This window comes from Pongo abelii, chromosome 14, assembly GCF_028885655.2.
Source record: "Pongo abelii isolate AG06213 chromosome 14, NHGRI_mPonAbe1-v2.0_pri, whole genome shotgun sequence".
NCBI classification, from domain to species: Eukaryota; Metazoa; Chordata; class Mammalia; order Primates; family Hominidae; genus Pongo; species Pongo abelii.
This window is the reverse complement of record NC_071999.2, coordinates 47037366-47051920: the sequence shown is the minus strand read 5'-3', so window position 1 is coordinate 47051920 and position 14555 is coordinate 47037366. Positions and strand designations below refer to the sequence as shown.

Genomic DNA, 14555 nt, shown 5'->3' with positions numbered 1-14555 from the left:
ACATTAAAATGGAAGCAAAGACGCAAACCAAGCTAAAAATAAAATGTTCTACAAAGATGAGATTTTTTAAATGGACTGAAATCTAGCTTTATTTGGTCCCTTAAATGTGGATCATATTTAACAGCACCTTAACTTTGCAATGCTTGGCAAACCTAACTATACTACCTTCCATTTTCTAACATAGGTGCCAGCAAACTACAGCCCACAGATTATATCCATGGGCCGTATCCTGCCGGCCGCCTGATTTTATATAGTCAACAAGCTAAGAAGGTTTTCACATGTTCAAATTGATTTCTTAAAAAGAGGAATAATAATATTTCTTAGCACATGAAAATTACACGAAATTCAAACTTCAGTGTCCTTAAATAAAGTTTTGTTGGAACACAGCAACACTTAAAGTATTGTCTATGGCTGTTTTATGCTACAATGGCAAAGTGGAGTAATTTTTTTTCTTTTTCTTTACTAAGGTATAATTGACAAAAATTGTACATATTTCTGGCACATGGAGTGATTTTTCATGTATGTATACATTGTGAAATGATTAAATCAAGCGAATTAATATATCCATCACCTCACATATTTAATTTATTGTGGGTGAGAACATTTAAGATTTACTCTTAGCAATTTTCAAGTATACAACGCTTTATTATTACTACAGTCACCTTGCTGTACAAAAGAATTTATTCTATTCTCCAGAATAAGAATTTATTCTCCAGAATTATTCTGGAGTTCTCCAGTTTTCCCCAGCACCCTCCTCTTCTTAGTAACCTCCATTCTCTGAGTTAAATAATTTCAGCAGACATCTTACGGCCCACAGTATTTAAACTATTTACTATCTGGCCCTTTACGGGAAAAGTTAGCCAACTTCTGACCTGGATGTGTGTTAATTGCTTGAGATATCTTTCTGCTCATCACCTATCAAAATGTAAAAGTTCCTACTCACTTCTCATTTCATATTGAGTTTCAGAGCAATAAAGCTGTCAGTATCACTTTATTCTCATTTCCTAATATTCTTATGGCCATGTTTCTGTTTCCCATCTATTTGGATCATTATGATTCCCATGTTTCCACACAGAACTCTAGCTAAAAGTTTTAAATAATATTTCCTAATTTATTCTGCTTCTCTTTTAAATGCTGGCCATGAACCATATGACCCAGTAATGGGCTGCCACCTACAATTTCAAAAACACAGAGCAAGTCTTCCCCAGTATACTTCATCTAGGGTTTGTGATGAAAGATAATGTTTTAATGGCACAAATTGTATTTTGTAAGGCAGTGAAAAATGCACATCAATATTTTCATATACTGCCTTACCATAAAGGAACAAGAGTTTATTTATACATCCTTCATAGTAAATTAAAACCAAGATATCAATTGAAGAATGTCATCATTATCCTTACTGTGCTTAAAAATACATGTTTCTGGCCGGGCGTGGTGGCTCACGCCTGTAATCCCAGCACTTTGGGAGGCCAAGGCAGGTGCATCACGAGGTCAAGAGATCAAGACCACCCTGGCCAACATGGTGAAACCCCGTCTCTACTAAAAATACAAAAAAATTAGCTGGGCGTGGTGGCATGCGCCTGTAGTCCCAGCTACTCGGGAGGCTGAGGCAGGAGAATCGCTTGAACCCAGGAGGCGGAGGTTGCAGTGAGCCGAGATCGCGCCACTGCACTCCAGCCTGGCAACAGAGTAAGACTCCGTCACAAAAAAAAAAAAAAATATATATATATATATATGTAGTTTTATATATATTGTTATATATAGTTTTATATATAGTTATATATAGTTTTATATATATAGTTATATAGAGAGTTATATATAGTTATATAGAGTTATATATAGTTATATATAGTTATATGGAGAGTTATATATATAGAATTATAGAGTTATATATATAGAGTTATATATAGTTATATATAGAGTTATATATATAGTTATATATATAGTTATATAGTTATATATAGTTATATATAGTTATATATAGTTATATATACATATATAGTTATGTATATAGTTATATATATAGTTATGTACATATAGTTACAGTTATATACATATAGTTCTATATAGTTATACATATAGTTATATATATAGTTAAATATAGCTATATATAGAGTTACATATATAGTTATATATATACAGTTACATATATAGTTATATATATAATTAGTAGTAGTAGTAAGATTTATTTTATTTCTTTTTTTATTTTACTTTAAATTCTGGGTTACACGTGCAGAACCTGCAGGTTTGTTACATTGGTATACATGTGCCATGGTGGTTTGCTGCACCAAAAATATATCTTAATCCAGATAGAATACTGGTGTGTTTTTTGGTCTTGTTTTGGGTTTGTTTTTTCCTTTGAGATGGAGTCTCACTGTTGCCCAAGCTAGTCTTGAATTCTTGGGTTCAACTGATTGTCCTACCTTGGCCTCTCAAAGTGGTAGGATTACAGGCATGAGCCACCGCCCTCAGCCTAGATAAAATGTTGATGCAAAATTCTGAATATCTTTTTAGTGTTTAGGTATGTTTTACCTAAATTTAGAGACTCATTTGTGGCCATTAGCTGTAAGAAGACATATAAATGTCAAAAAAAATAATAAATGAGAACACAATAAACCTCATCAGAAGTATTTTTGACACATGTAGCTTCACAACCTTAGCCGAGATGACCCAAGGGCAGAAAAAGTCATTGAGATGGTTCCCATTTGTTTATACTGTTTGGTTTATGATTGTTGAACAATCCTAGGCTGTAAGCCTGACCAAGTTTCTTCCAGCCATTCCCATAAAATGAAAGGTTGCAGTATTCATGGGCCAACAAAAAACACGCAAGGCTTCTTTCACATTCATCCTCAAAACCCAATTTGTCTGAATCTGTATTAGCGTTGTTTCAAAAATGTCTTATTCTCAGTAAATACCTGTGAAATTCTCTGCAACAGTATGTCTGAATGCAAATCCAAAAACTCAAGAAGGTACTAAGAGGAGGAAGAGATACGACAAGTGTTAGGACTCCATTTTGGCTTTCCTACATCAGCATCACTTTCACTTTTGTACTTAAGTGACTTTTTGTCTTTGGGAAATAAAGGCAGCCATAAAATCATTTAATGTTTAGCACCTGAGTGGCTAGATGAGACCACCTGAAATTCCACTTAGGTTATTCAGAGAAATGTACCCTAAAACTTAAAAGTATAATGATAATAAAAAATAAAAATAAAAAATATAGTATTGGGGCAAAAAAAAAAAAAATAAAGTACTCAAATAGCTCCTAAAAAAAAAAAAAAAGAAAAAGTTCAAAACAGAGAAAGAGGAAAATAGTAGAGAGGACAGCATAGACATACAAAGAAACCAGGAATAAATGGAAAATGAAAAGGGGAACAAAAAGTATACTGTATGGAGTTATGATGAGGGTGCTAAAATACACATGAGGATTTTATTAAGCCACACTGATTTCAAAAGCATACCAATTCCATTCTTTACTTAAAAATCATCAAATCCACTATGAAAAAGCTAAGATTAGTGCATTGTCCTAAAACAACCCATATTTACTTCTGCAAAAAACTGGTTAAATGATGACATATTAGGTTGAACCATATGAAGCATTCCATATTCAACCAGTTTTGACCTACTGACAAAGCAGGATAGATGAGCAAGAACTGCTTGTGCTGTCTTAAAAATGACTGGGGCCGAGGCCGTGGCTCACCCCTGTAATCCTAGCACTTTGGGAGGCCGAGGCGGGCGGATCACCTGAGGTCAGGAGTTCGCGATCAGCCTGACCAACATGGAGAAACCCCATCTTTACTAAAAATAAAAAATTAGCTGGGTGTGGCGGCGCATGCCTGTAGTCCCAGCTACTCGGGAGGCTGAGGCAGGGGCAGGAGAATCGCTTGAACCTGGGAGGCGGAGGCTGCGGTGAGCTGAGATCATGGCATTGCACTCCAGCCTGGGCAACAAGAGTTAAACTCCATCTCAAAAAAAAAAAAAAAAAAAAAAGACTGGGCTTTGAGCTAATCTTAGGGCCTACCTCTTCTCCAGGTGCTCCCATCTTACACATCTGTGTGGGGACACAGAAAGTATTTGTCTTTTTCTAAAGATCCTTCCCTTAATTCTCATCTGAATCATAATTGAAGACTGGGAACCAACGTTAAATTTAGTAGTTCTCATTCTATAAATTCCCCCAATTGCTCTCACTTTCTTCCAAAGAATCAGTATATGTGATAAAAGACATAAATGATGAAGTCTGTGACATACATGAACAGTCCAATTGCAGGAGGAGGGGTATGAGGTTGAAGCTCACTGGTCTCAGAAATCTTATACCCTGATCTCAAGTGTTCATATATGAAAATGTTGATGAACTTACATGCACTCTAACATATGAGAAAGTGTAAAATACTGAATTTCTGACATTCAATACACTTTTGAAATTCAAGCAATATTTCATTTCATAATCAAAAATGATCTCTCGTGGCAAAATGTATGTGCTAAATGTTTTTATTAGAAAGTCAGATAGAAAATCACAAATAATGTGCTTTTTAAATTTACTTGTAGTCTCCATAAGCATATAATCTTAGCTATTACAACGAGCGCATGAAACCTATAAAATATCGTGGTACTCCCAACAAATTTGTTGTTTGATGTGATTCAATTCAATTTAGAGCCATCTGTAAGTTTTCTTTCGAACAGTATAAATCTACTCGTTAATCCTGATACAAGTATGCATGGAATTTTGACCATTTCATATAAATATGTAACATACACGTTTGTTTGTTTGCTTGTTTGTTTAAGAGACAGAGTCTCGCTTCATTGCCCAGGTTGGAGTGCAATGGCACGATCTCATTTCACTGCAGCCTTGAACTCCTGGGCTCAAGTGATCCTCAAGTGATCTCCCAAAGTGCTGGGATTACAGGCGTGAGCCACCATGCCCAGCCTCTATACAATTTTTTTTTTTAACCTGCCATTTTGCCCATCATTAACACAGTTTATGAACTTTTTTCAGAATTAAGATTTGAAATATTAAAAACACTTTTAGGAAAGTCCCTAACTTTTTAAAAGCCTTAATCTCACAAAAACACATTAAATGCCATATTCCTAATTTACTACAAACTCAAAAACGTCACTATTAAAAGGAGTTACAAGATGTACTCTTAACTAAAGTGACTGAATCCCTAACTCTTTAGTATGTGCATCCTGTCAACAGTTGTTCTTGTGTGTTGTTCTTACACATATTTATTTCAGAAAATAAGGAGGCAGGCTACTACAAACATTAATCCACTAGCTTTTTTTTTTTTGTCGCTCAGGCTGGAGTGCAGTGGCGCAATCTCTGCTCGCCGCAACCTCCGCCTCCCGGGTTCAAGCGATTCTCCTGCCTCAGCCTCCCGAGGAGCTGGGATCACAGGTGCGCACCCCAAAGCGCAGCTAATTTTTGTATTTTTAATAGAGATAGGGTTTCACCATGTTGGCCAGGCTGGTCTGGAACTCCTGGCCTCAAGTCATCTGCCTGCCTCGGCCTCCCAAAGTGCTGGGATTACAGGCATGAGCCACCGTGCCCGGCCACCACAGGCACTGAATAAAAATTATGTTTCCAAATAGGAGTTCATTGACCTTAGAGAAAATTTTTCATAAAAATAGGTGTAGAATGAATTTTTTGCAAATTTATTTTTTAAAACGGTACCCCAAGCCAATGATTTTTTTGTTCCGTTTTCAAATTCCTCGTTAAATTTCCCTACTGATAACACACTCTCTGTGAAGATTTTTAAACTACGATGAAAATTAGAATACATAAAAATCCTTTAATATCCATAAGCATTTGCTTTATGTATGTTCATGATCAAATTAAAAATTAACTTTGAGACCTCACAGGTCGACAGCACAAGCTCCATTAACAAGCGTAACACACCATCCTAATGTCCACACAGCACAGAGGTAACTTTTCATTATTAAAAAGAACCATGGACGCATGGTTCAGAACCCTGCACTTGGCGGGAACCTGCGACACGAAAGCCTGGCCAACACTTGGAGCCACGCAGGGTGCGGTTAAGCCACGAACACCATGTCCCACTTGCCTGCCTCGGGGCTTCTGCCTCCCAAACCGCAGCAGGAGGCAGAGGGGCAGGAAAGGCTGACCGGTGTCACCTTCCACCCACCCTCTGAGTGGGCCTAAGGGGGAAAGCAGCAGGGCTCACTGCAGCGCAGGCTGGTTGGCCAGCACACGCGCACGCTCCCCCGAACGGCAGGGAAGAAAAATTGAAACTCTCCTTTTAAGTTCCCTAAGTAGGAACTCGCGACTGCGCGTCAGCTTTTTCCCACGCTCCCGCCGAGCCGCGGGTTCCCTGCACCCGCCTCTGCCAGCCGAACTCCCTGGGAGCCCAGGCTCGCAACCTCCCGCGCGGCCGCCGGGAATCCGTCCCGCAGCACCGCGGTCCAGCGCCCCCGGGCCCCGCCCCACCCCGCCCCGCCCCGCCCGCGCCCCAGGCCCCGCCCCGCCATCCCCACCTTCCCCGCCTTCCCGGGATCGCCCGGCGCGTTCCAGCGCCCCCGCGCCCTCTCCACCTCCCGCTTTCCACGCGGCCCTCAGGCCCGCCTCCTCCGCCCTACCTTGGTCCGGATCTGCCCCGAGGTGGACACTTTGCGGATCAGTTTCTGGGGTCCCTCTTGCTCCGCTTCGCTGTCAGACGAATCCTCTCCCGGCCCCGCCGAGGCAGCGGCGGAGGTGACCGCGGCGCTGGCTCCGGCGGCCGCTCCTCCAGCGGCGCCCGGAGGGTGGTGCTGGCCTCCGGCCCCTGCCATCCTCTCCGACTCCTGCGGGGACACAGCACCGCCCGGCGGGGGCGGCGGCGGCGGTCAGCGGGTGGGCTCTGCCCGAGAGGAGCCCGGAACCCCATGCCCGGCCGCCGCCGCCATCTTCCGTTTCCCCAGCTACCCCCGCGGGGTAAGGGTCGCCCGGGGCAGGCGCCTTCCAGGCAGGGGTCCACCCGGCTCCTCTGACCGGTTCCCGCCCGAGCGGCGGCCGCGGTGGGGCGCAGGGGTCACGGACCCCCGCCCGCCTGGGACCCCTGCGCACCCAGCCTCGGATAGGACCAGCGCGGGTAGAGAGGATGGGGTGACAGGGTTTGGAGCAACATCTCTTCCACTCCCTCTACGGTCTGGGGTCCCCAGGATGGACAGGAGGGTGGGGGAGGCAGGAAACCTCTGCAGCCCACCCCGCAGTAGCGATGCCCGCACACCCCCTCTCACTTCTGGACAGCAGGGGCAACACCGATCCCTGGGGAAGAATGGAAACCTGGAGCTTCCTCCCGGCACCCTTGGGTGCACCCGCCACCTCCTGGACCCCGAATCTCTCCAGAGACACTTGGGCCTCGCCGCGCGGTTCCAGCTGAATAAAAGTCCCCTTTGCCACCAAGATAGTCTGGCGCTGCCCCTCGTTGGTCTCCCGACCCCCAGCCCCACTCCGAGGACGGTACCTCTCCCGCCTCCGCCAGGGCTGTCGGGTCCTCTCAGCTCTCCTGACTGCGGCGTTCAGTTTCTGGCCCACCCCCACCCCCATCCGGCGCACACGGAAGAGAAGAGCATTTTCCGGGAGGTTCAGCTCCGCTCTGAGAACTTTTCGTTCAGAAAGAGCGATCCCCTTCGGCTAACAGGAAACTGGGAAGGGCGTGGAGAAAGCGCAGAAACAAGAGACTACTCGCAGCCCAAGACGACAGAACGCACAAGAAGTGTCTAAGCTGAAGCGCTAACCGAGATTGCCTGGAAGAAAACAATACACTCGAGCCATGCGAACACCAGTACCCGAGACAAAAAGCCTTGGAAGTCCTGGCAGAGCCACTCCCTAGCCCGGACTAGAGCAAGAGGAAATGGGATCAACAGGCTGTAGCCACCGCGCACAACTCCCCTGCAAGCTGGCTGCGCGGGCACTTGGGAACCGCGGACTGGCAGCGGGTTGTGCACGCTTAACGTCAAAGAAGCCTCACAGGTGTGAGAGGGCTGCGAGAGAAGACATTAAAACGACAGATCCCTCTTGTCATCCAAAGAGAACACCAAACTGGTGTTAGCTATATTTTTAAATAGGACAAAAAGTCCCTGCCAGACTGTGGAGTCTCTCCACCTGGAGAAAGCATTCAATCTCTGTTATCATGTTCATGTCTTTCAGTACCCATTCCTTTCGTATTTTTTCAGTTGACATGACCTTTAAGGTTCCTCCAAACTAAGGTTCTATTTTTTTTTTAACTTGCAGTCTTACTCCCAACAAGAAATTTGATTTATTAGAGCTAACAGTTCTAAGAAGTTTTAAGAAATAGTATGCAATCCCAATACTGGACATCACATTGTAAATTAAATTCATTAAAATGTAAAATGTGTTTAGTTCAAATATTTAAAGACAGGAGACTGCTGCTATGTAATAATAACAGGCTATTTCTGCAGCTTCTGTTGTCTCCTTTAGGAAAGGAAGGAGTTGGGCAAAATGAATTTTAAGAGCGCTTAGAGCTCCACAAATATGTAATTCTTTACAAAGAACATATTTCTGGAAATTCTTAAAAGAGAAAAATAATCAAAATAATGGCCTTCATTCCCACCTGTTTGGTCATGGACAAGTCCAATATTTTGGAAATGTAGACAAGGACACCTAGTAAAGGGTCTTTTGAAAGAATAAACTTAGTTTAGTCCTCTCTTTTAATGTAAAGAAACTAAGGCCCCAAATGACAAACTGGGACTAAAGTCAAAATCATGCAGTTACTATTCTAATGTTCTATTCACTTTATCACACTGTATAACTAAAGTCTGTCAGTGACCATATACTTCTATTCATACGTTATGCGTTTTATACAGCAACATTTTCCAGAATCCAGGCAGCGAGTGATTAAACTGAAAGGCATTATCTAATGCCCAGCCTGATTTTGTGATTTTAACAGGTCAGATTACACATCTCATTCTTTGATTCAAACACTGATTGCTTAAAGATACTTAAAAAGTTTCATATCCCAGAGCTGAGCCATTAATACCTCAAAGTAAAGGTATTCCTTTCTCATAAAGATTTAACCTCAGAGCCAGCTTTGCACTTCTGCAATCACCTCTTCTGAAGAGCCAGTTTCAACGAATCCATTATTTAAGATACCTGACTTACTAGCCTCTTCTCGGTCTTATCTGTAAATTAGAAGTTTTTAGAATGAATATCTAATTTGTGCACTGTGTACCTGCAATGTACTTCACCTTCCTTAAAAGTATTACAAGGTCAAGGTCTCAATCTTTCCAATAATTTCAACCATGTAGCTCAAAATAGCAACTGAAACAATTTCAAATACGTGGTATCTTACATTATTTATTTGATTTATAAGAATTCCTTGATCTTTTCCTTAGTGATTTCAGATTTTTCAATAATTGCTTAGATGCATCTTACATTTTTATTGTTACTTTGAAATCTCTGTTCAGAACATATGACAAATACACTATTAAAGACTTCAACATAAGCTGTGTAGACACTGCATTTAGGATGAAATGGAAATAGGTGGTAGCTACCCCTAAATTAGGTTTTTACTTAATAGAGATCCTGGCCCATTAAAACAAGGAACACCTATTAGACTGAAGATGTGTAAGTCACAGCCAAATTTCATGCCAACTTTATGAATATTAGTGTATTATTTTCTACAGAGGTATTTTGAATTATATTTTTACTGATCACTACTCATAACAAAAGGGGTTTTATACCCATTGGCAACTTTCAAATCTCACATATTCTATGGTTTTATCTTAAATATTATACCATAAATATGCAGAATGCTACATTTTATATCCTGAAGAGCTCAAAATGTTCTAGGACTTGTGTTCCTAATCAATAAGGAACCAATCAAAGAATACTGCAGGTTGACCAAGTACAGGCATTGAGAAGCTGCCTTAATTAAAACTTAAGAACACGCTATTTGCTACATATTAAGAATCTGACATTCAAAACTTTTAACCTATTACCATATCCTTAGTTGTTACCTGAATGAAAAAGATTTGGGGATTAATTGTGATATTAACTGCATATATATATGGTCATCCTTGTACCTGAGGCAAAAACCTTTCATCATCTAGACCTAATGCAAAGATGTTTATAACCTCTCATTTACATTTTGGCCCTATCCTTTGAAACTCTTTTTTCCTTTCGACCTGGATAGTTTTATCAGCGCTAACTAGTATAAAACCATTTCAAAATAAAGCAAATTTTTTTTCTTTTTTTAGAGACAAAGTCTTGCTCTCTTGCCCAGGCTGGAGTGCAATAGCCAATCACAGCTCACTGCGTCCTTAAACTCTGGGCTAAAAAGGCTCCTCTGGCATCAGCCTCCCAGGGTAGTCACAAGATAGCTGGGACTACAGACATGCATCAACAGTCCTGGCTAGTTTTGTTGTTGTTGTTTTTTTTTAGACACAGGGTCTGGTCATCTTCCCCAGGATGGTCTCAAACTCCTGGCCTCAAGAGATCCTCCCACTTTGGCCTCGCAAAGTGTTGGGATTACAGGCATGAGCCACAGCACCAAAAGCAAATTTTAATAAGTGTACTCTAGCATCCCCCAACCAAGGACTACTTTGTAAATACTTCCACATTTTTGAAGTGTTGTCTAGAATTCTAACTACCTATTTTCCCCCCCAGTAAAGCTTGTTTGGCTAAATATCTTTCTACCCACCCATGCCCACCACTAAAGTATTTTTTAATTGATTAGAAATTTAGGTTATGCCTCTATTTCCACTGAAATTTGATTGCATTTCAAAGCTAGCATTAAAGAAAATACACAGAAACTTAGAAAGCTAAAATTTATCTTCTTTAGGCCCAATGACTTAGCCGGAATGATAAGGCTGATTGTTTATTTAAATGGTTCGCTTAACTAACTTCATTCAGTTCATCTCCCAATCGTGTCCTAAAGTTCAGCAACAGCTCAACATGGCTGCGTTTTAAGAAAGAAGTGCTGGGCCCGGCGCAGTGGCTCACTCCTGTAATCCCAAAACTTCGGGAGGCCAAGGCGAGCGGATCACGAGGTCAGGAGATGGAGACCATCCTGGCTAACAAGGTGAAACCCCGTCTCTACTAAAAATACAAAAAATTAGCCAGGCATGGTGGCACGCGCCTGTAATCCCAGCTACTCAGGAGGCTGAGGCAGGAGAATCGCTTGAATCCAGGAGGCGGAGGTTGCAGTGAGCCAAGATGGCGCCACTGCACTCCAGCCTGGGCAATAGAGTGAGACTGTCTCAAAAAAAAAAAAAAAGAAGAAAAAGAAAAAAAAGAAAGAAGTGCTATTCTCTTTACTGTTTGTCAGCATCAATTCCTGATACTGTTTACTCTTCTGCCTGATTAGTTCCACGCAGAATCACGCCATCATGTTTTAGTTTCCATCAAAAATGAATAAGGAGAGGCCAGGTGCAGTGGCTCATGCCAGTAATCCCAGCACATTAGGAGGCTGAGGCGGGCAGATCACTTGAGCACAGGAGTTCAAGGCCAGTCTGGGCAACATAGCTAGGACTATAGGTGCACACCACCACGCCCATCTATACAAGAAAATGCCAAAATTAGCCCGGCATGGTGGCAAGCACCTATACTCCCAGCTACTCGGGAGGCTGAGGTAGGAGAACTGCTTGAGCCCAGGAGGCAAAGGTTGCAGTGAGCTGAGAATCAGGCCCCTGCACTCCAGCCTGGGTGACACAGTGAGACACTGCCTCAAACAATGAGGAGAGTAAATGGTTACATGCATGCTATTGTGATATGTACATGCCCTTATGTTATCCCATAAGGGATAATGCAACAGGATCTGTTCATTATTGAACAGAATGAATATTAAGCGTATTCAATATTGTTCAGTATTGAACATTCCTTTTCATAAATGTAAATGAGCATACTTTTATGGTAAAGCATTCAGTTGCCTATATTTGAATTTAAAAAGCAAATTTTACGTAACTCCGACCTGTAATCCTAGCTCTTTGGGATGCCATGTCAGGAGGATCCCTTAAGGCCACAAGTTTGAGACCAGCCTGGGCAGATCCCACCTCTACAAAAAAAATCCAAAATGAGCCCAGCATGGTGGCATGTGCCTGTAGTCCTAGCTACTCAGGAGGCTGAGACGGGAGGATCCCTCCTGGCTGCAGTGAGCTACGATCATACCACTGTACTCCAGCCTGGGCAACAGAGCAAGCCCCTGTCTCAAAAAAAAAAAAAAAAAGTTTTTAAATAGAAAAAAAAAAACTTTGAAATGGAGTCCAAGTCAAAGCAGGTATTCCTAACCTGAGGTCTTTGAGGATCCACAGATTGGTCTTAAAGAAATCTGTGGTACTCTTGAAACTGTATTAAAATGTTTTACATATGTATACACACACACATAAATACATATATAAACATATGTACGTAACATATATGTCACATAAGTGCACGTTTGAGAGAAAGAGGGTCCATAGCTTTGATCAGAGTCTTAAAGGGATTGCTGACCCCAAAAAAGGTCACAAATCTCCAATTTTGATGGATTTTGTGTCCCTTCAAAACATATTTAAACTGTCTCTCCACCCTTTTCCCCTTGCTCCAAATGCCCGAAAAGTTTAACATTTAAACACTACTTTTTTCCCTAATGTATCCCACATTTATCTTTATATGCCACTTTTTAGTAATTTGGATAAATTGTCTTAAGAAGTTAAATGAAAATTCCCTTCATTAGTTCTTCGATGGACTTGGTCACATCTGTATGACCACAGGGTTTAGAATAAAGTCGCTTGTAAAAAGTATTATTTTATGCCACATACCCATGATCTCTGAATGTATTTTTTGTGACTTTCTGATTGTAAACCATTAACATATATGAAACAAGACATTCTGTTTAGTTAAGAACGTTAGCTTTCTGAGGTCAAGGATCTGTTTCTCTGTTGTTGGTAACTGCTATCCAACAGTCCTGGAACATAATAGGTGCGGAATGAAAATCGGTGCAGAGCAAATGAAAAGGCCTTCAGTGTTTAAAGAAAATAAACCTAATTTTTAAAAGATGGTTCTGCAGTCTGAATAAAGTATTGCAGTTCATTCACACATTTATGTTAGGGCTCTAGTTTTAAAAGCTCCAGTGCTAAGGCTGGAAACTGAATATTTTCTGTGGAAAATAAATGAGCATTTTACTTGTCACTTTTGAGAAGCAAAAAAAAAAAAAATTCTCTAATTTTCTAAATGTCAAGTAGTTCTGACAGCAGCAGCCTAAAGGAAAACACATACACCCGGATATTTCCATTGTGATTGGTGTTGGCTTAAAGTATCCAGGTTCCTACAGGAAAGTTTAAAAGTAAAGTCACTGAATTTAGTTCTCAATGATCTTTGATTTAAACTTCAAAACTGGATTGTATTTTTAATTTGGAGACTAGCTTAAGCCCCCGTGATAACCACAATGGAAGAAACAAGAGCAGATGGGCAACCTGACGACATGTTCAAATTCACGAAAGCAAAGACAGCTGCAGATGCAGAGGGATCAGAGTCGAAGGACGCTTCTGAAAGGTCAGGAATCAGGCCGAGAAACGTACTCTGGGCAAAGGAGGTACTCTGGGCAAAGGAGCTGAGAGCGTACATACTAGAAAAGAAAAAGGACAGCCAACCCTGGCACCTGACCTAGCGGCTCTCAACAGGCAGAGAGCCGGCCTGAGCAGACTCGGAGATTCCCTGGGAAAACAGCATCCGAACACGTTAACTGGAACACGGGTGAGGCCAGAAATTTCGGACGGGGCTTTTCAGACTGGCTCAGAATGTCAACCAAGAAGGAGTAGCAAATATCGAGGCAGGGCGTGGAGAGCCAAAATTCGACGCCAGGGAAAAGGCAGCCGACACAGGCTTCCAGAGCTCTGAGGGAGAGGGGGATTCCGGGGTGGAATCCCTGGAGACGGTTCTGTTTGAATCGGAAGAAAGAAGGAAGTTGAGGGAGTTTGAGGGAACAAATCCAAAGCCCCCCGGTCTCTTCCTCCTTATCCTCGCACACATAAGACACGCACACACACTACTCTTGGCTTCTAAAATTACTCAACCTCCGCGTTGCGTGTGCAGCGAAATCCCAGGCGAAAGCGAAGTCAGCTTTCTACTTCGTCCCCAGCAAAACCCGTTGCACCCTCCAGACGCCCAAGCTTTAGCGGCGGGCAGGAGTCGGAGGCGTGGTTCTAGGTTCCGCGCCGCGCTCAGCCTCTCCAGGCGCGGGTCCCCGGGAACCTGCGCGCCCAGGTGACGACCAGGGCGCGGTCTCGACAGGGAAAACCGTGCTCCTCCGACTCCCCACGCCGACCGCGCAGCCTGGCTTCTCCTCTCCCCCGCCTACATTCCACGGTCTCAAAGCAAGTGAAAAGTTGAGGAGTCGGTGAAGCCGGGAAACGGTCCTCGCAGGGCCGTCGCCAGCGGTTTGCCAGCGGTTCCTCGGGGAGAGCCTCGATCAGCCGGACAAAGGCGCTCCAGGCGGCGCGCGAGGAGGAGCCCGGGCGGCGGAGGAAGCGCTGCCCCGGCTGGGAAGCAGCTGGGGACCTCATCCCGGGCCATTTCCTGAACGGAACCCGGCCCTGGCGGGGGGAGCAGAGGAGAAGCGGGAGGGGGT

The 14555-nt window shown here is 42.8% G+C and overlaps 1 protein-coding gene across 8 annotated transcripts in view; it reads right to left on the bottom strand.

Moving 5' to 3' along the window:
- DGKH (diacylglycerol kinase eta) overlaps positions 1–14555 on the bottom strand; it is a 204216-nt gene that overhangs the window by 189472 nt on the left and 189 nt on the right. For 6 of the 8 annotated variants that reach the window (XM_054528957.2, XM_054528950.2, XM_054528952.2 and 3 more), the window contains exon 2: positions 6589–6792. In XM_054528957.2, the coding sequence (XP_054384932.1) occupies positions 6589–6792 (204 nt within the window). Of the gene's footprint in view, positions 1–6588; positions 6793–7454; positions 14554–14555 lie in introns of those variants that run through there. The other 2 variants (XM_054528951.2, XM_024230940.3) reach the window with 2 other exon arrangements.